Genomic DNA, 19,724 nt, shown 5'->3' with positions numbered 1-19,724 from the left:
GAGGCAGGCCCGGTTTCTCCCGTGGCAGTGTGCTCCACCTGCGGAAAGCCGGGGGGGGGGGGGCGGGGGGGGGGAGCGTTCCCAGCGCTCCAGAGCCCGGCACCACAGAGCTCCCAGGGCAGGTGCTACTCAGTGGAAACTCGGTTGTTGGCTTGGGAATGAGCACATTACGAAAAGCACAAATAGGACGTTGTGGTGCAGAGGTCATCTAGCCTACTCTTTTATTCCTATTAACTTTTCCTTAAGTTTTTCAGTACATTACTAATAAGAGAGTTATAATTGAGTCCCCTTTGGTCATCGAGGCTTCTGAGAGTCTGTTGAGCTTATTTGCCTCGGTTTTCTTGGCCATCCGAAAAGTGAAGAACGTCGGCTGCTATTTAGTTTTAATCATTCATTTCTTTTGGAAAGTGAAATAAATGGGAGATTTATCTTTAAAGGGGTTTCAAGGCCAGTTTGGATAGAATTTTGTTTTTTATGAAACATTTTTTATTGCTTCTATCTATCTGAAGAGTCTGTAAGATTATCATTAATCTGGTGTGTTTGTAATTGAGACTTCAGTGAGTACAAGAATAGATTGATCACTCTTTTTTTTTTGGGGGGGGGGCTCCAAGACTCGAAGCCCCAGTACCTGATACTTTCACTCATCGGCTTAGTGCTCTTCTAGTCAGGAAATGTGCATGTATGTGGTTATATAGCAGTAACTAAAATGTATTTGTTCAAAGGGATTAAAAAAAACAGTTGCCTTTTTTTTTTTTTGGTCAGTGTTGAGGTTTGAACTCAGGGTCTCAAGTGTGCTAGGCAGCTCCTCTGCCCCTTGAGCCGCTCTCCAGTCCTGAAAACTCGTGTTCTGGATGCTTTTGCCATGTGCATTGCATAAACTCTTAATTCGCTAACCCCCATCAGATGCCTGTGTGACATGTTTAAGCTGGAGGTTAAATTAAAATATAGCATATTTTAGAAAAGTAAGTCAAATAGTAACTTTCTTGCCTGCATTTTGCCTGAGAACGTTGTTGTTTTATTATATTCAATATGCCCAGTGAGATGATGTACTTGTTAAAACATTGAACATCTTAAGAGTGATTTTAAAAAAAAATTTTTTTTAGAAGCTCATAAATTTGATGACATCCGTAACTTGCAGACATTAAAGGAAAATTCTTTCTTAATTAGCGTTTTAGGAGTAACTCTTAAAATTGAATTGTAAACTTTGTAATCCAGTAGCCTTTTGAAGTTTAGTTTTTTCCTGTAGCATTTATATTTTCTTTGTATATCAATTGAGTAGTACTTGGAAACAGCAAGTAACTATTAAGTATTTATGGAATTTGACATCATTTGTTTATGTTAATATTTTGAGACCATTTATTCGAGCACTTTTTCTAACATGTTTCCCCCTGTGGAGACCTACTATCCATTGCTGTTTTTCACTCTTTTTCTTCATGTTCATTTTCTTTATATTTTCCTTTCTTAATAGCTAATCCGCTCTTAGAGGCCTTTGGAAATGCAAAGACTGTTCGCAACAATAATAGTAGTCGATTTGGAAAATTTGTAGAAATTCATTTCAATGAAAAGGTGAGTGAAACTGACTTTTGGGATGTGCTTGGGGAGTGTGTGAAAATGTAATCGTCTTATTAAAGTTGATGCTGTACTTGAACTTAGGGTAAATAACTATATATATAATTATATCTATATCTACCTACCTCTCTATAATATGTATTTATACTTGTTCTGTAGCCCAGGCTGGCCTTGAACTTGTGATCTTCAGGCATATACCACATCCCCAGCTTCTTTGTTTTTTATACAGGAGAATATATATGTTTCCTCTGACTATCCAAAAGCATTTTTTATAGTTTATAACCTGAGTACTGTATTTGACTGCAGCCATAACTGCATCATTTATTATAACTATAATATGATTTATTCATTGTCTTGATTACCATGCATCAGCTGTCCATAATCATGGTCTATATAGTATGCTGTTTTGGCATATACACTGTATATGTATGTGTGTATATACAGTGTATATACTGTCTAAGTCAGTGTAATTGACATTTTCATCTCCTATGGATGTTTACATTTGGAGCCTTTGAGCTCCTGTCTTTATAAACTGTATAATAAGTTATTATAAATACCATCAGTGTATAATAGGCTATTGTAGATACTATCATTGAAGCACAGTGAAAAGTCAGTTCTAATCCACAGAGGCTCAAAAATTAGATCTGAGTAGAGACTTAAAAAGATTTTTTTTTGTTGGTCATGGGGCTTGAACTCAGGGTCCGGGCACTGTCCCTGAGTTTTTCTGCTCAAAGCTAGTGTTCTACCACTTTGAGCCACAGTTCCACTTCCTGTTTTCTTGTGGTTAATTGGAGATTAGAGTCTCACAACTTTCTTCCCTGGGCTGGCTTCGAACTGTGATCCTCAGCTCTCAGCCTCCTGAGTACTAGGATTACAGGTGTGAGCCGCCAGTGCCTGTCTGATAAAGATGTTTAAAATGAAAGATGAGATCTATGAGACTCAAAGTGGCAGTCAATTGTCTGGTGTTTTTTGTTTTTCCAGTACTAGGGCTTAAATTCAGGTCCTGAGTGTTTTCTCTTAGCTTTTTTTTTTTTTTTTTGCTGCAGGCTAGCATTCCACCACTTGAACCACAGCTCCACTTCTGGCTTTTTGCTGGTTCATTGGAGATAAGAGTCTCATGAACTTTGCTGCCTGAGCTGGCTTTGACTATCAATCAGCTCCCAGCCTCCTTAGCAGCTGGGGGTTACAGGAAGGAGCCACTGGTATCTGGCTGGTTGTTTTCTTGACCCTGTATTTGAGGAATATTATAATTTCTTTGTAAACACATTTGTTAGAAAAGAAAATTCAGAATTATTAAGTTATACTTCACCTTTCAATGAAAAGAAGTGTTTTCTCTTGATTTTGTTTTTTAGAGTTCAGTTGTCGGAGGATTTGTTTCACATTATCTTCTGGAGAAATCTCGGATCTGCGTTCAGGGCAAAGAAGAAAGGAATTATCATATCTTTTACAGGCTATGTGCTGGTGCTTCCGAAGATATTAGGGAAAAACTTCACTTGAGCTCTCCGGATAATTTCCGGGTAGGTTGGAAGAAAAGAATTTTCACCTAAGTTTGAAAACCGAATTGCCTTCTGTCCTAAATGAGGATGGTGACTTCTTCCCCCCCCCAACAAAAAAAACGGTAGCAGCTCCCTACACGGCACTAACACGGTGCTACCTGCAAGTAATCCAGAGGTGATGTGGCACGTAAGGGAGGGCAGGTGTGGGTTCGGTCCAGCGCCAGGCTGTTTTGTGGGAGGAGCATCTGCAGGTTTTGATGTCCTGCATCCCTGGGAGGGCAAGGAGCCAGCTCCCCAGAGACTCCGGGGATGGCCATGCACGTGTGAGAATGAGCACAGAGTGGTCACAGTGCTGATGTGCAGACGTGCAGACGTCTCTGTTGAGACGAGCTGTTGCACTTGTAATACAGGTTGAGTAATCTTACTTCAAATGCTAAGCATTATAAAATCGAAGAGGGTTTTTTTGTGTGTGTGTTTGTTTTCATTTAGGAATGTTCAACTGGGAAGTTTATGCAGATATTCAAATTTATTTATTTACTTACTTATTTTTGTGCTAGTTCTGGGTCTTGAACTCAGGGCCTGGAGGCTGCCCCTGAGCTTGTATGTTCAACACCGGTGCTGTACCACTTGAGCCACAGCATTGGCTTTTTGGTAGTAATTGGAGATAAGAGTCTCATAAGACTTCGTTGTGCAGGCTTTGGGCTGCAATCGTGTGATATCAGCCTCTTAGGTAGGTGGTATTACAGGCGTGAGCCAGGGGTAGCTGGCTACTCTAAAAATTTTGAAATACCAAAATCTGGACCATTTGTTTCAAGTACTTCAGATACGTGATACTCTGCCTGTATTGCTTATAGGAGAAGACATGTAATTTGATACATTAAAATCCAATTAATTTAAACTCAATTAGAAAATTATAATAGTTTTGTAGTATTAGCTCTAAACTTACCTTTGACTTCCAGTAAGAAAGTTTGCTCACCAGATTAATACTAATAAAGAACACATAATTTTATTCCTTAATTCAGTTCAACAAGAAGTATTTATTGCTTATTTCCTAGTCATTGTGCCAGGGTTAAAAAGGTTAATAAGATACAAAATCTGTTCCTGAGCAACTTAGAATGTGATGAGAAATACACACGGTTTGACAGGTTGAATAATAAGGAAGAGATATACCCAGAACAGATTTGCCTGGAACAGATAAGCCTCAGATACTGTGGCACTTGGTGCATTTGAAAGGCTGGGTGGAAGGAAGACTTGGTAAGAATCTTTGAAGTGTGTCAAGTGTTTGTTAGCTAGCTAAAGGGAGATGTAAAGTTTTTTTCCTGGTAGATGGAAAGGATGAACAGATAAGAGGAAAGAAGCATCTCAAAGAGTATGGCAGGAAGTGGTGGGATGGAGACTAGACTAAGGTAGAAAGCTAAGTCTCATTTTGTGCTGTTCTGGCTTTATTTGGAGGTTCGCTTTGAGGAATATGTAGGGGGATGGATAGACATTGAAAACATAGGCAGACTGCTTAGAAACCTCTAGCTATGGTAGAAGAGTTCTTCCAGTGCCTGATTTGTTTCAAGGATGACATGGCTATAACAGGAGGGAAAGTATTAGAAACTAGAATAAAATATTAGAAGGTAGAATTGGGCTGAAGGTAGTAGAAAGAAGGAGTCTACAGTGATGTTCAGAACCGTGACTGTGGTAACTTGATGGATACCGATTCTGTTACCGGAGCCAGGCATAGAGTGGTGGCACCTGAAATGACTCAGGAGCATTTCAGTGGAGACAGCTAAACGACAGCGGGGCCATTCTCTCAGGTCAGCACGGTGCTGTCGGTGGGGGTGTGGGAGGCTTCGGGCTCAGGGGACGGGGCCAGCTTGGCCGTGAGTCCAGGAAGAAGGCCTCATGGAGAGGAGGGATGGGCATGTCGCCGTTTGCTTTGTCGTTTGTTCTGTGCACAGCTAGGTGAGTGCCCCCCGCTCAGCTGTCTCCCTGGCCTGTATGCGGAGTTTTTATGCTGCTTCTGGGAAGCAGCATAGAATATGGAGACAGGAAAGCTGAAATGATGGATTGCACAGAGCAAGTATTGGTCCGTGTGTAACTTACAGTGGTGACACGGCTATGAATGAACGTGGACGTCGTGTGTTGAGAAAGCAGGTCTAAAAATCAGAAATTAGAAAAAGCAAACTTCTTTTTCAAAAAAAATAATTTTATTGTTATTTCTAAGATGTTGTACAGAGAGGTTACCATTTCGTAAGTCAGGTACTGAGTACATTTCTGTTTTTGGACAGTGTCACCCTTTCCTTTGCTTTCACTTTAGTTTCTCCCTCCCATCCCTGCCCACAAGTTAGAGGTCATTTTGCATATAACATATACTGAATAGCATGATTGCATTTGTTCATCCTCCCTCCCTCCCTTTCTGTGCTCCCACCACCTAAGATAAAACAAAACCCAAGGGCCCCCCCCCATATCACCCCCATCACCAACAATAACAACAACAAAAACCCCCTCATGTTTCCATTTTATGGAAGGATATTATTTCTTAATTGTTTAGAATTCAAAATATTACCTGAAATATCTAGGGACAAGACTCTACAAATTCAGTGGGGATTTCCATTATGGTCTCCAGTACTTCAGTTTGGGTTTTATTTTTTATTACCTTTAGTTGTACAAAAGGGTTTCAATTTGTGAGTGCAATGCATCTTCATTAATGTCCATAGGCCATATGGATTTATTTCTTAATTAAAATTTATTGACAAGGTGTTGTGCAAAGGGGGTACAGTTACATAATAAGGCAGTGAGTACATTTCTTAGCATATCTGTTATACCCTCATTTTTCCTTCCCTTCCCTAGTTTAGGTAGGCATATATACAATATCCAGTGTACCAAAATCATATACAGTAACCACGTAGGGTACGCCAAAGGAAATTCACCTAGAACATTAAACATAATGACAACAATAGAATCCTCTTGTGTCCTTCTCTTGGAGTTGTTTTTGCTTATCCTTGTCTCATAGGCAAATACCAATATTTTCTCATTTCTAATTGCTATGTCGTATTGCATTGTGTACAGGTACCACATTTTTTGGATCCATTCATCTGTAGAGGCGCATCTGGGTTGTTTCCATATTTAGGCTATTGTGAATTGTGCAGTGATAAACATGGAAGTGCAGATGTCTTCATGATATCCTGAGACCTGTTGTTTAGGATAGATGCCTAGGAGTGGTATGGCTCGGTCATAGGGTTTGTCTATGCTGAGCTTTTTTAGGAACCCGCATACTGTTCTCCAAAGTAGCTGTACTGGTTTACACTCGCACTAACAGTGGAGAAGGGGTTCCTCTTTCCCCACATCCCCTCCAGCATTTGTTGTTGCCTGAGTTCAGAGTATAGGCCATTCTAACTGGGGTGAGGTGGTATCTCAGGGTTGTTTTCATTTGCATTTCCTTTACTGCTAGGGATGTTGAACATTTCCTCATATGTTTCTTTGCCATTTTTATTTCTTCTCCTGTGAAGTCTCTCTTTAGCTCCTTTGCCCATTTAATAATTGGTTTACTGGGCTTGGAGGGGGTTAGTTTCCTGAGTTCTCTGTAGATGATGGATATCAGGCCTTTGTCTGTTGCTGTGCTGGTGAAGATCCTTTCCCATATGGTTGGCTTCATTCTAGTTCAGTGGCTATGTCCTTAGCTGTGCAGAAACTTTTTATTTTTGTAGCAGTCCCATTTGTGAGTCTCTCTCCTATCTGTTGTTTTGCTTTCATTATTTTTTTGTCTATTTTTTAATTGTCTTTAAGTAGTTGTACAAAGGAGTTGCCATTCAGCAAAGCTATTTATGAATACAATGTGTCTTAGTGTCACCTCTTTCAACATTCTTCCCCATCCCGTTCTAACCCCACCCTTTTCATGGGTTATATTTTTAAAAAGATGTTTGATACTATGGAGATGTAATAATGTTGCTCTTTAAAATAGGACATTGTGGTGCTGATTTTTTTTTAAATCTTAATCACCTTATTAAACTACTTTGAGGAATTAGGACTTTAATATCTCTGGTTTGATCAGGAGGAATAAAATGTAATATAGAAGTACCAATTTTAACTGAAGATCCACTAATACTGATATTATATTTAAAAATCCTTTGAAGTTGCTACTGTTGGGCAAGTTGAATTTCCTGCTCTGCTACTTCGCTGTGGTTCACATATCCTAATTATCATTTAAACTTCTCTGTCACAGTATTTAAACCGCGGCTGTACCAGATACTTTGCTAACAAAGAAACCGACAAACAGATTTTACAGAATCGCAAAAGTCCTGAGGTATGGTAAACTGTTTTTTCACTTCAAATCTTTAATGTGAATTTTAAAAGTTATGCTGAGTGATATTTTTATTTTGGAGTCCTAATAAGATTTCTTACTCGTAAGCTTTTGTTTTAAAACCCCAACTAATCATGCAAGCCTCCATCCCAGTAATAGACTTCTGCTGGTGTCTCCCCAGCAGGCTTTCTTAGTTTATTGGCTACTTCAAGGCTGAAGTAGGGTTTGAAGTAGACATTAGACTTCATTAAGCATTTATGTGTAAGGATGCTTGTATAAGAGAGTATTGTTCTTTAAAACATAATATTTTGAACTGGAAATGTGACTTAGTGGCAGAGTGCTTGCCTAGCATGCATAAAGCCCTGGGTTCAATTCCTTAGTACCACATACGCAGAAAAGGCCAGAAGTGGTGCTGTGGCTCAAGTGGTAGAGCACTAGCCTTGAACAAAATAAGTTCAGGGACAGTGCTTAGGACCTGAGTTCAAACCCTAGGACTGGCAAAAAAAAAAAAAAACCCACAAAAAATCCCACAATATTTTTGTAATATAGTATAAATATTTTATATTGTTCTTGATAAATTGTTACAATATGTTTAGGATTATTTAGACATCATCATTGCATTACTACTTTCTTAAAAATCATCCACTCTTTAAAGATCTTCAACCTTGTAAATTTTAGTGTGTAGTGTTTCAGTAGTAAGTGGTGTCGCGTCTATATAAGGGCCTACATTATGAAAACGAAGTCAAGATTATTATAGTTAATCTAGCCTCTATTGGTTTTATGAAAACCAAGCATTTGATGGCAAGATAAATGAACTATTTAATTGAACAAGCTTTTGCCATAGTTTTTAATTCTGCTTTTGTGAATCAGGTATTTTGACTCTTTTTAGACTAGAGTAAAATGGGTTATGTATTAAATATATTCATATAAAAGAAACAAAAAGCAAATAAAATTCGAATTATTTCAAATTCTAAGCAGATGATACCACAGCGAATTCTTGCTTAACTTGATATTTTATATATCCTTTTAAACATAGATGCCTGAATTTTAAGTCATTAACTTCATAATATAGCCATAATCAAATCTTTACAAAGGAACATTAGTATTTGTTACTTTGCTAAGACTGTTTTCTAGGCTTCACACTGGTGGTTCACACCTGTAATTCTAGCTCCTCAGAAGGCTGAGATCTGAACATTGCAGTTTGAAGCCAGCCAACTAGACCCACAAGACACTTACTTTGAATTAACCAGTAAAAAGCTGAAAGTGGAGCTGTGGCTCAAGTGGTAGAGCACTAGCCTTGAGCAAAAAACCCAAGGGAGAACATTGGGTCTTGAGTTCAAGCCCCAGTACTGGAATTTTTTTTATTTGTTTTGTTTTTGTTGCTAGTCCTGGGGCAGTCAGGGCCTGAGCACTGTCCCTGGCTTCTTCTTGCTCCAGGCTAGCACTCTACCTCTTGAGCCACAGCTCCATTTCTGGCTTTTTTCTCTATATATGGTTCTGAGGAATCAAACCCAGGGCTTCATGTATACTAGGTGAGCACTTTACCACTAGGCCATATTCCCAGCCCTGGAATTTTTTTTTTAAAGACCATATTTTCTTAAGTTACTAACATATAGAAGTTGTGTTCTTTCTACTAGGAATAATAGATTTCCTAGGCTAATGCAGCTGTCTACACATACACACACACATTCATTTTGGCATAGAAAAAACTGAATAGGGAGGAAAGAAAGCTGCTGCTGACTCTCCAGAGAGTAGCACGGATGCCTTTCTTTCTCAAGTGAGTAAATATGGTCAGCAATCTTATTCACGTTGAAAGAGAGAGTATGTGTATGTATGTATCACGTCCACAGGTGAATGATGAATTAATGTGTTTAAATTACTTTTTATGTCTTCATCAGGAGGATGAGGTGATCATTTTGACTGATTAAATCCTTTGCTTATTTCACTGAATGTCCTTAAAGCTCTGTGTGATAGTTTTTTTTTTGTTTTTTTTGTTTTGTTTTTGAGAATGCAGTATTTTTAGTCTGCCATAGAGCAAGCACCTTCACTCACCTTTGATTGGAACTTATTTCTAAGTGAAGCAGGCTTCCGTTGTGAGACTAAAAATTCAGCATGGCACGCATTTCCTGTGAAGCTGGGTGCATGAGGTTGTTTCCTGTGCTGCTTTTTAAAGACTAAAATGGAATTTCATTTTCTAGACATTTTCCAGAAACTTTCCACTTTAATTGAACATTTTAAAGAACTCTGTGGATTGGGTTCCAACTTCAGCTGGGAACAAAGTATTTCCTACAGGCGTCAGGCCCATTAGCCCACAGGCTTTGTTTCATTTTCTGGGCTTTCCTTCTTCATTCTCAAGTTCTGGAAAATTCCTAGACCCGTTTTTGTGTTCAGTAACTTTCATGCTTCTCCTCTAGCTCCTCAGCCCTAACTTTCTTCTTGCCCTCTTCTGAGTTTGCTATAGATCCTAACAAATGAATACTGCAGGGGCAGATTTTCTCCTCTCCCCTTTCCTCGCATTTTAAGTCATTGCGTAAATTCCTAGAGTAAGTCTACCAGGGCTTGCTAATGTACTTTACTTAATGTAAACGCACACAGAAAGATGAAAACAAGCTTTCAGGGCCTGAAAATTGGGTCACCCTGTCCATTATTTACTTCTGTTTAACACTGGTGCAGTTGAAAGCAGTTGAACTAAAATAATGCTCTGCTGATTGTCAGATTGAAATTTTTCTTACCATTTTTACCTGGTTTTGGGTTGCTTGTTTTTAATGAACAAAAGTTGCATGTACTTATAAAACACTTGGCATTTTATATGCTGTGGGATAATTAAATCAGATTAATAAATCTGTTGGTCCCTCAGTTCTTTTTGATCTGTCAGTATGGATTCCTTACAGCCATGACCATTTCTTCATGTTCAAAATTAAATTTGTATCCTTAATACCCTAGAATCATAAAGTTTTTCAGTGAAAAGCATGGTTGAATAGAAAAACACCTCTGTTGTTTCCACTGAAACTTTTGTTGAAATGATTGGTCGATGTGCACATAGTTGTAAGTAATTACGCAGCAAGATCCTGTGTCCCCTTCCCTAGCCACTCAGTTTTGGGGTGTGTTAGAACACCGTGGCTTCTCTGAGGATGGATTTGACTTTTGCACGTTACATATGATATGGATAGACTAGTGTAGAGGTTTTCATTTCCACAAAAGATGTGACGGTCAGTTGACGGCGCTCTGCTTGTTTTCTAGTATGTTAAGGCTGGTTCCCTGAAAGACCCGCTCCTGGATGACCATGGGGATTTCATCAGGATGTGCACCGCCATGAAGAAAATCGGCTTGGGCGATGAGGAAAAGCTCGATCTGTTTCGCGTGGTCGCTGGTGTCCTGCACCTTGGCAACATCGACTTCGAAGAAGCCGGCAGCACGTCAGGTTGTTGCTTTGTGTTTACAGAGAAGAATAGTATCAGATGGGATTTTTCTGAGTTCTTGGGATGTATTCAGTCTCTTAAGCGCATGCTCATTCAACAGATTACTCACTGACCGCTCCTACGTTTATACTTAGTTAACACTTCCAACTAGTTCTCTCCTTTGTATAAATCTCTATTATCCATTAACAGATAAACTTGAACCTTTGCTGGTTCACGGATCATGGATCTACACTTGGATCAGTTCCATTAAGGAAAGTTGATACATTAAAGCCGATAGACTGTACCAGTGAGAAACGAACGTATTCATTCTTGCAGAAATTGAAGAGCCTTTCAATGCTCAGTGCCAGTAACTGTTCGTCTGTAGCCTTTTAGTCTGTACGTGAGCAGTAAGGCTCTGGCGCAGTTCTGCATCTGATCTGTGCCTACAGACTTGGCAAACTGGGGCCTGTGGGCCCAGGCTGGCTCACTATCTGTTCCTGTGAGTGAAATACTACTTTGTCTTGTCTACACCAGTTTCCATGTGGCAATAGCAGAAGTAGAGATGGGTGTTGGGGCAGAGATCACAGGTCCTCTAATGTTGACAGTATTTACTATTTGTCTCTGTTACATCGGAGATTATCCATTCCTGTGTTAATGCACTGTTAGAATCTTACACCAAGGCTGAGTTGAGAACAGCCTGAAGGACCACCTGACCTCACAGTCGGCAGCGTAAGCGTTTGCATCAGATCCCCGAGCTTCTCTGAGCCCTGGTTTTTTCATTTGCAAGAGGAAATCAGCCATAAGAAGTGTTTTGAGAGTACAGTGCCTTCAGCAATATGCGTGTAGGAAAGGGACACAGGGGAAGGGAAAAGCCATTTCCCTTCACACCGTGAATCCTAGCTTGCCGTTTCCAAGCAGGTTAGAATTCCGGAATAAAGAAGTTGGATAAGCTGGGCGCCAGTCGTTCACACCTGTAATCCTAGCTACTTGGGAGACTGAGATCTGAGGATCATGGTTCAAAGCCAGACCGTGCAGGCAAGCCCATGAGACGCTTGTGCCCAATTAACCACCAAAAATCTCAAAGTGGAGCTGTGGTGCGAGAGACAGAGCACTACCATCGAGTAGAAAAGCGAAGGGGCAGTGCACAGGCCTTGAGTTCACATCCCAGTACTGGCATCAAAAAACAAAACAAGTCAATGCTGAGAGCTGTAGCTGAGTAGAAGTGCTTCCGTAAGCATATTTGAGGGCCCGAGTTTAATCTCGAGCACAGCTCCCTGCCTTGAAAAAGGAAAAAAATGAGCTATGTGTAGGATGATGTATCATAATGTACGTTCTATCATGAACCGCCTTATCCTGATTGAAACATTGTAACGGTATCGACGTAGGAGATATTATGTCTTTTTTTTTTTTTTTTTTTGCGGAAGTGGAACCTATGCAGAAGTAGTGACTGCGGTGATTATTTAACATAACGACCGTGATTAGATGTGAGAGCCTGGGTCTCTCCATCTCTGGCTAACTCAGCAGTCTGTGGTAATTGTCCCTTGTTGCCCCCCGGCCACCAAGCCTTGTGATCTATGAATGAGCAGACGAGAACAGACAGTCTCTAATGACTTACAGGTTTCACGTCCCGGGCTGTTGTGCGGTCGATCCAGTGGGCACAGAGTGTCGTGCACAGGCACGTGTTCTTGTCGTCCCCCCCCGCCCCCCCCCCCACCCCGTGCTGTGGCCACGTGTGACCTTGGGGATGTCACCTTGGGAAGGAATTAAGCCATCCCACATCCCAGTTTTGCTGGGATCCCAGTCTTAAAGGGTTAGCAACAGTCCCTACCTTATGTTGCAAAGGGGAACTGATGAGCTGCATAATTGCCACATGTTGTGAAGACTTGGACACTTTGTAATCATGACGAGGTATAAGTGAATAAATAGAAAATAAAAATAGATTAATTCCTATTTAAAATGAAAACAATTCAAGCAAACAGATTTTTTTTTTAAATGTGCATTGAAATGTTGTATGAGTGTTCTTTACAGGATTGGAAAAATAATTTTGGGAATTTACACGTTGCTCCCCAGCTTTGTTATGCAAACAAAGGCAGCGTGAGGTGAAGTACCGCAGGGAGCGATGGGGGTGATGGGAGAGCCCATCTCGAGCGCCATGCTTGCCCTGTGGTAGGCATGCAGATGTCGAGTAGCATAAGCGTTTATGATAAGTGATGATCACGGTAGCTGGTGAGAACTCAGTAATCGCAAGGAAAGGAGTTCCCTTGTTTTTCTCCTCCACGTTCTTTGTTTCTTGTAGGGGAAGTGAGGAGAGAGTGGGTTACACTGGAGTGGGGCAATGGCTTAAGATGGTGAACTTGATCATTTTTTAGTTTATTTACTTTTTCTTTCTGGCTGTGCTGGGGTTGGAATTGAACGCCTTGTGCTTGCTAAGCCTACTCTACCACTTGAGTCACACCCTCAGCTCTTAGATTATTTTAATGCTAGGATGTTGTTGTATTAATCTTTTCTCTTCTATGTCTTTTACCTTAGGCCTAAGTGAGGATCGTTCTATTGGAGAAGTTAATTTGGCATTTCATGGCAGTTTGGGGATGATATTGCTGCTGCAGTATTTTTAGAATTATTTTATTGAAAAATTTATTCCCCCAAAATAATTTGAAGACTTTTGACTCATAATTTATTTTTTATTTTGCACAGTCAAAATGTAGAGAACACATCTTGGGACTGCCTGTGTTTGTTCAACCTGCCTTGAAAAAAAAGCTAAGGGATAATGCACAGGCCCTGAGTTCAAGACCCAATACTAGCACAAAACAACAATACAACACAACAACAGGAACTGTCATTACAGGCTCTCTGCGGCCATAGGCTTGTCCTGAGTCCCTGTGTCTTGTTGACTTCGATTGCCCGGAATGGGGGAGAGGGTGTTCCTAGCAAGGATGGGAAAAAATGGAGTGGATTCAGGAATTACAAGTGCACTTTATTCCACAGATGTATGTATGTGAAGTATAATCCTAAGAAACAGGTCTTGAGACCTGCCGTATAGAATGCTTCTTAACTTGGGATTAATATTGATTTGATTAGGTGGCTGTAATCTGAAGAATAAATCTGCGCCGTCCCTGGAGTACTGTGCCGAGTTGCTGGGTTTGGACCAGGACGATCTCCGCGTGAGCCTAACCACCAGAGTCATGCTCACGACGGCAGGGGGCACCAAAGGAACAGTTATAAAGTAAGTCTCCTACCCACGGTGCCCCTGGGGAGCCTTGCAGTTTGTCGGGGAGAGGACTGGGGACTCTGAGATTGAAGGTGGATTGTGAGGCCTCTGCCTTCTCATTTTAATATTCAAAAAGCTGTGCTGGCTAGATCAACATTCTGGGAGTCTGGCTGCAGCAAGCCAGCCCATACATAAATGAGGATTTGCATGGCTTAAAGCCATTCCCCCAGACATTTGACATCAATAGAACTTACAAGGGAAGGGAAAGGTTTCCTTTTGTATGACTATGGAAATAGGAGCTGATTATGCAAAATCGCTTTCTGATTGTTTCAGGCAAAATTTACCTTGAAAGTAATTTCCTATGCAAATGGTGTGTACTAAAACTTCTACTAAGTAGGACTTACTTGAGTAAAATATTCAGCAAAAGGAACTTCTTCATGTTAGAAGAAATGACAAAAGATAATAAGTATCTCGCCAAGATTTTAAAAATAAACAGTCAAGAGCTTCTAGAATTGTACATGTGCATACGTTTTCGGCTCAATAACGTCACATTATTTTATGCATTTTTAACTCAGGTACTAAAGAATAAAGGTAGTATTTACACTTCTCATTTGAGATATTGAAAGATGTTGATTTATGAGGGAAAAAGGAAACTGATAGAACATATCCAGAAATTAAGAAGTTTTTTTTCTCGTAGATAAAATTCTTTGATAGATTAACTGTTTTTAAAGTGTTAGGGATCAAACCCAGAGCCTTGTTCATACTTAGCAAGGACTCTACCACTTAGACCTTTTCTTTTTAATTAGATTACTTTTTTGCAGTACTGGGGTTTGAACTCAGGGCCTGGACCTTGCCAGGTAGGTGCTCCCTGGGGCTCCCTTTGCTTTAGTTATTTTTCAGACAGGGGACTCACTTCATTCCTGAGGCCAGCCTCAGATCAGAATCCTCCCATCTCTACACCTTCCTCCTCGCCACCATAGCTGGGATCACAGACACATGCCACTGTACCCTACATATTGATTAAGATGGTTGTAAGTGGCTGGGATTACAAGTGTGAGCCACAGCACTGACTTTTTTATTTTGAGGGTCCTGAGGCTTGAACTCTGGGACTTGGTGCTGTCCCTGAGCTCCTTTTTGCTCAAGGCTATCACTCAGCCACTTGAGCGATAGCACCACCTCCAGCTTTTTAGGTGATTTAATTGGAGATAAGAATCTCACAGGCTTTCCTGCCTGGGCTGGCTTCAAACCATGATCCTCAGATCTTAGCCTCGTGAGTAGCTAGGTTTACAGGCATGATCCACCAGAGCCTGGCTTTAAAAAAAAATGAGTGTAATTTATTTTCATTTTCAAATAGACTGGGTCTTGCTGTATTTCCTGGGCTGGCTCTAGTCTCCTGGGCTCCAGTGATCTGCCCATCTCAGCCTCCTAAGTAGCTGGGACTTCAGGCATCTGCTTTTAGTTATGGCTTCCCCCCTTTTCTTCTAGAGAAGGTCTTTTATGTTTTTGTGTGGTATGTCCACACATTTCAGGACAGGGTTCCGTTGCAGGAAATGTAAGTAGGAAAAGGACTAATTTTTAAAATTTTTAAATTAAATTGATTTTTTTCTATTTTTATCTTAAAGGTGATATACAGAGGGTTTAGAGTTTCACAACTCAGTGAGTATATTTCTGAAAAAGGACTGTTTTGAGTTCGTGTATCAGGCTGATGTAATGGCCCTTTAGTTACTTCCAAACTTGGCTGTGCTTTTGGTGCTCCCACCCGGCCCATGCTCATGACTATGCTGGGACTTAGCGTGGTGCTTGGACAGTCTCCTGTGTTACAGTCTCCTTTCATCACGCACTGATTTTCTTGAGGGACAACAGCTCTATCTGTGTCTGCAACTACCAGTAATGTTGTACTGAGCCGTTACTTTATGGGCGAGTTGGACAGTGCTAAGCAGGGGAAAGTCACTCACCAGAGCTGCAAGGTATCTTGAATTAAACCCAGTTTGTTTCACATTTATGGAAAAATCAAAAGGATGGTTGGCCCTCTGAAAAACCTTAATTCTTAATTACTTCTTAACTATTGGGAATTCATCATGTCAGCTGAAGTATCAATTAGGTTAGAATGATTTTTCAGAAGTGGAGGCATAGCTCTAGTGGTAGAGCACCAGCCTTGATCAAAGCAGCCAAGGGACAGCACCTGAGGCCCCGAGTTCAAGCCCCAGTATCAAGCATAATTAAACAACAACAACGTTATCAAACCTAAGGTTCTTTTGCCCAATAATAGATCTCGACTGGATTCTAGATGACTGGATTCTAGGTAATTCCTTTCATTTCTCTCTTGGACTCTTCTTCTTAGCCTTGCTTCTCCTGCCTCCTCACCCCTCACCTCGTGGGTGAGGATTGGTCCTTCACGGGGACACCCTCAGGTGCACTGGGACTTCAGGCATCTGACATCATTTGCATATCTCGTGACATTATTTGCATAGGTGGTCGGAAGGAGTAGGTAGTCAGAAGGAGTTGTTGCTGACGCGGTCTTTTTCTCTTAACAGGGTTCCCTTGAAAGTAGAGCAGGCAAACAATGCCCGGGATGCTCTGGCAAAGACAGTGTACAGCCACCTGTTTGACCACGTGGTCAACAGAGTAAACCAGTGTTTTCCTTTTGAAACGTCATCCTATTTCATTGGAGTCTTAGATATTGCTGGTTTTGGTAAGTTTTATATCTTTAGTAAGTTTATACTAGCGATCTTTGTGTGTGTGTGTGTGTGTGTGTGTGTGTGTGTGTGTGTGTGTGTGTCAATAATGGGGCATGAACTCAGAGCCTTGTGAGTTTGCTTATTAGCTCTTTTTGTTCAAGTCTGGTGCTCTACCACTTGTGCCACACTTTTCCTTCTGACTTTTTACTGGTTAGCTGAAGTAACAGTCTCATGGAGTTTTCTGCCTGGGCTAGTTGTGGTGCTTGAACTCAGGACCTAGGTGCTGTCCTTGAGTTTTCTTGCTCAAGGCTAGCAATCCACCACTTTGAGCCACAGTGCCACTTCTGGTTTTCTGGTCATTAATTGGAGATAAGAGTCACATAGACTTTCCTGCCTGGGCTGGCTTTGAACTGCCATCCTCAGATCTCAACCTCCTGAGTAGCTAGGATTACAGACATGAGCCACCCGTGTCTGGCGGTGTGCTCTGTATTTTTGCGGGAAGTTCTTGCTCTTTAGTCTGCTCCTGCCTGGGCTGTGACTCTTCTGTGCATGCTTGCTGTAGGAGGAGACAGGCACACATACCTTTGGACCTCATGGCTGGTTGAGAATCTCGTGGACTCGGTCTGGGCTGGCCCTGAACTGTGATTCTCTCCACCTCTGGCTCCTAATTACTTAGGATTATAGCCACAAGCCACCAGCATTTAGCCTACATTAAAAACTAGTTTATATTAATTGTACAAAGGGATTTTTATTGATGTTAATGAATGTTCGTATAAACTGCTTTGATCAAATTACTCTTATTCCTTGCTCCTCTACTTTGGAAATAATTTTGAATGGGTTTATCCTCTGTTTACATAGACCGGTGTGATGTGCTTTGATCATATTCACTGCTACCCTCCACCCTCCTGTTTCACTGTTGAACTCCTGCTGGTGTCCAGCCCCAAATAGATGCTCTTTCTCCCCACTATACCATAGCATGCATAGGAGAGAGCACGCCTGGTATTTGTCTTCTGTAGCCTGACGTTCTTTAGTTCCATTCATCTTCCTGCAAGTCACATCCGTGTTAATGGCTGACTGTTACTCCATTGGGTTATACATACTCCATTTGCTTTCCCACTCATGGGTGGATGGACACCTAGGAGGAGTCCATTATTGTGAACACTGCTGCCTTACACAAAGGTGTGTGTGGGGGGCACCTTGGCTGCAGGCTGATGTACACATCTTCTACTCTGCCCAGGATCGTCTGGGAGTTCTGCTTTGAGTTTCTTGCGGAGCCTCCATACCAGCCGACTTCCGTAGCATTTGCACTAATTGCTCTCATACCTACAGTATATCCACGATATCCACATCCTCACCTCTCACCACCATCAGAGTGTGACCGGCATTGGTTGTTTGTTTTATTGATGGCTGGCGTTCTGATTGGGCTGAGATGGAACCTCAGTATGGGTTTGATTTAGAGAAAGCTATTTCCGAGGCTTCATTTTTGTGCCTAGCAAATTTATCTTGAAAAAGAAACACTTGGAGGCGTGTTGAATAATTATATTTATTCCTGAGCCTAACTTTAGATGAATGTTTTGAGGCGCTAGCCTGTTATCCTGAAGTCCATTTGTGGGAGACGATCGCTGATGGCCTTCCTTCTGCTTTTACGTTTTCAGAGTACTTTGAGCACAACAGTTTTGAGCAGTTTTGCATCAACTATTGCAACGAGAAACTTCAACAGTTTTTCAACGAAAGGATCCTGAAGGAGGTAATTGTGGCTGCGGTTTAACGTAGGGATCTGCATTCAATTGTTTTAAATTCTAAGGGAGAGAGAGATGGAGCAGCTGCTCTGATTCAGGGGGCGGTGGGGGAAGGGAGGGGGCACCCCGCAAGCAGGGCGGCTGGCGTTGAAGACCCTGATACATCCTCCTGGTGTGTGGGTGGTCGTGAGGTTTGAACTTGGGACTTTGTCCTTGGAAGGCAGGCGCTCTACCGCCTGAGCCACGCCTTCAGATGGTGATGGCACGCTCTTAGTGGGCACTTCTTCTGAAGGGGACAGCTGTGCCTGCGGGCTAGCAACCGCGGTCACACTCATTCGGCTTATTCCTTCTGTTTCTGGCCATCTCTGCATGTGCCACTGCTAACCTGCTTGCTCATCCCTTGCTTTGCCCTCACCGTCCTCCCTCCCAGGCCTGCTTCTGTTCACACTGCAGCCTGTTCCACCTGCCACCAGAGACTGGAGACCCCACCCCCCCAGCTCTGAGCTCTGGCGTGCCCTGCTGGTGGCCTCTAAGCAGCTGGCCCTGGCCAGTCGGCTACCATTTCTGGTCCATTGAGGAACTTCCCGCCTCTGCCCGCAGCGCAGGTAGAGGCTGACACGGAGAATACCAAAGCCAGGAGCATTCCTTTCTAATCCAAAGGTAGCTTGGGATCCATCCATTGGTGACTAGATGCACTGTTTTACCTCTTACACCTGAAATCTCCAGAACATTGCCCAGTATTTTTATGTATACCCATGACTTTCCTTCCTCCATATCATTTGAGGGGTTTTGTGCTGATTGCAAACACCAGGGATAAAGGCTTAAGAGAGGTCCAGTCCAGCTCCATATTTTCCGGATAGAGAAGAAACCAGTTTCCAGAGCATTTGAGCCATTTTAGGGGCCTCGGCAGGCCGAGCCGCTGGCCTGAGGCCTCTGCTTGCTTTGTGTGAGCACTGCTAGTTCTTGCTGTTTTCAGCTGAGCACCGCTCTTTCCCGAGTTCTGCCCTGCACTGCGTTTGGCTGAGGTTGCACCGTGCTTTCTGACCGCCTCCCCCAACATTCTTTTTTTTTTTTTTTTGCCAGTCCTGGGCCTTGGACTCAGGGCCTGAGCACTGTCCCTGGCTTCTTCCCGCTCAAGGCTAGCACTCCGCCACTTGAGCCACAGCGCCGCTTCTGGCCGTTTTCTGTATATGTGGTGCTGGGGAATTGAACCTAGGGCCTCGTGTATCCGAGGCAGGCACTCCTGCCACTAGGCTATATCCCCAGCCCCACCCCCAACATTCTTAATGCAGTTGTGTCTCTGTGGCTTCCCAGTTGGCGTGCAGGTCACTCATGAGTACAGGCAAAG

The 19,724-nt window shown here is 42.0% G+C and overlaps 1 protein-coding gene across 2 annotated transcripts in view; it reads left to right on the top strand.

Moving 5' to 3' along the window:
* Positions 1-19,724, top strand: part of Myo6 (myosin VI) — a 123,719-nt gene that overhangs the window by 59,475 nt on the left and 44,520 nt on the right. For both annotated transcript variants that reach the window (XM_048353657.1, XM_048353660.1), the window contains exons 8-14: positions 1,469-1,566; positions 2,922-3,086; positions 7,276-7,356; positions 10,594-10,774; positions 13,830-13,974; positions 16,494-16,651; positions 18,293-18,384. In XM_048353657.1, coding sequence (XP_048209614.1) covers positions 1,469-1,566; positions 2,922-3,086; positions 7,276-7,356; positions 10,594-10,774; positions 13,830-13,974; positions 16,494-16,651; positions 18,293-18,384 — 920 coding nt within the window. The remainder of the gene's footprint in view (positions 1-1,468; positions 1,567-2,921; positions 3,087-7,275; positions 7,357-10,593; positions 10,775-13,829; positions 13,975-16,493; positions 16,652-18,292; positions 18,385-19,724) is intronic.

This window comes from Perognathus longimembris, chromosome 9 (assembly GCF_023159225.1).
Source record: "Perognathus longimembris pacificus isolate PPM17 chromosome 9, ASM2315922v1, whole genome shotgun sequence".
Classification (NCBI taxonomy): Eukaryota; Metazoa; Chordata; class Mammalia; order Rodentia; family Heteromyidae; genus Perognathus; species Perognathus longimembris.
The sequence above is the reverse complement of the archived record's forward strand: the minus strand, read 5'-3'. Positions and strand labels throughout refer to the sequence as shown.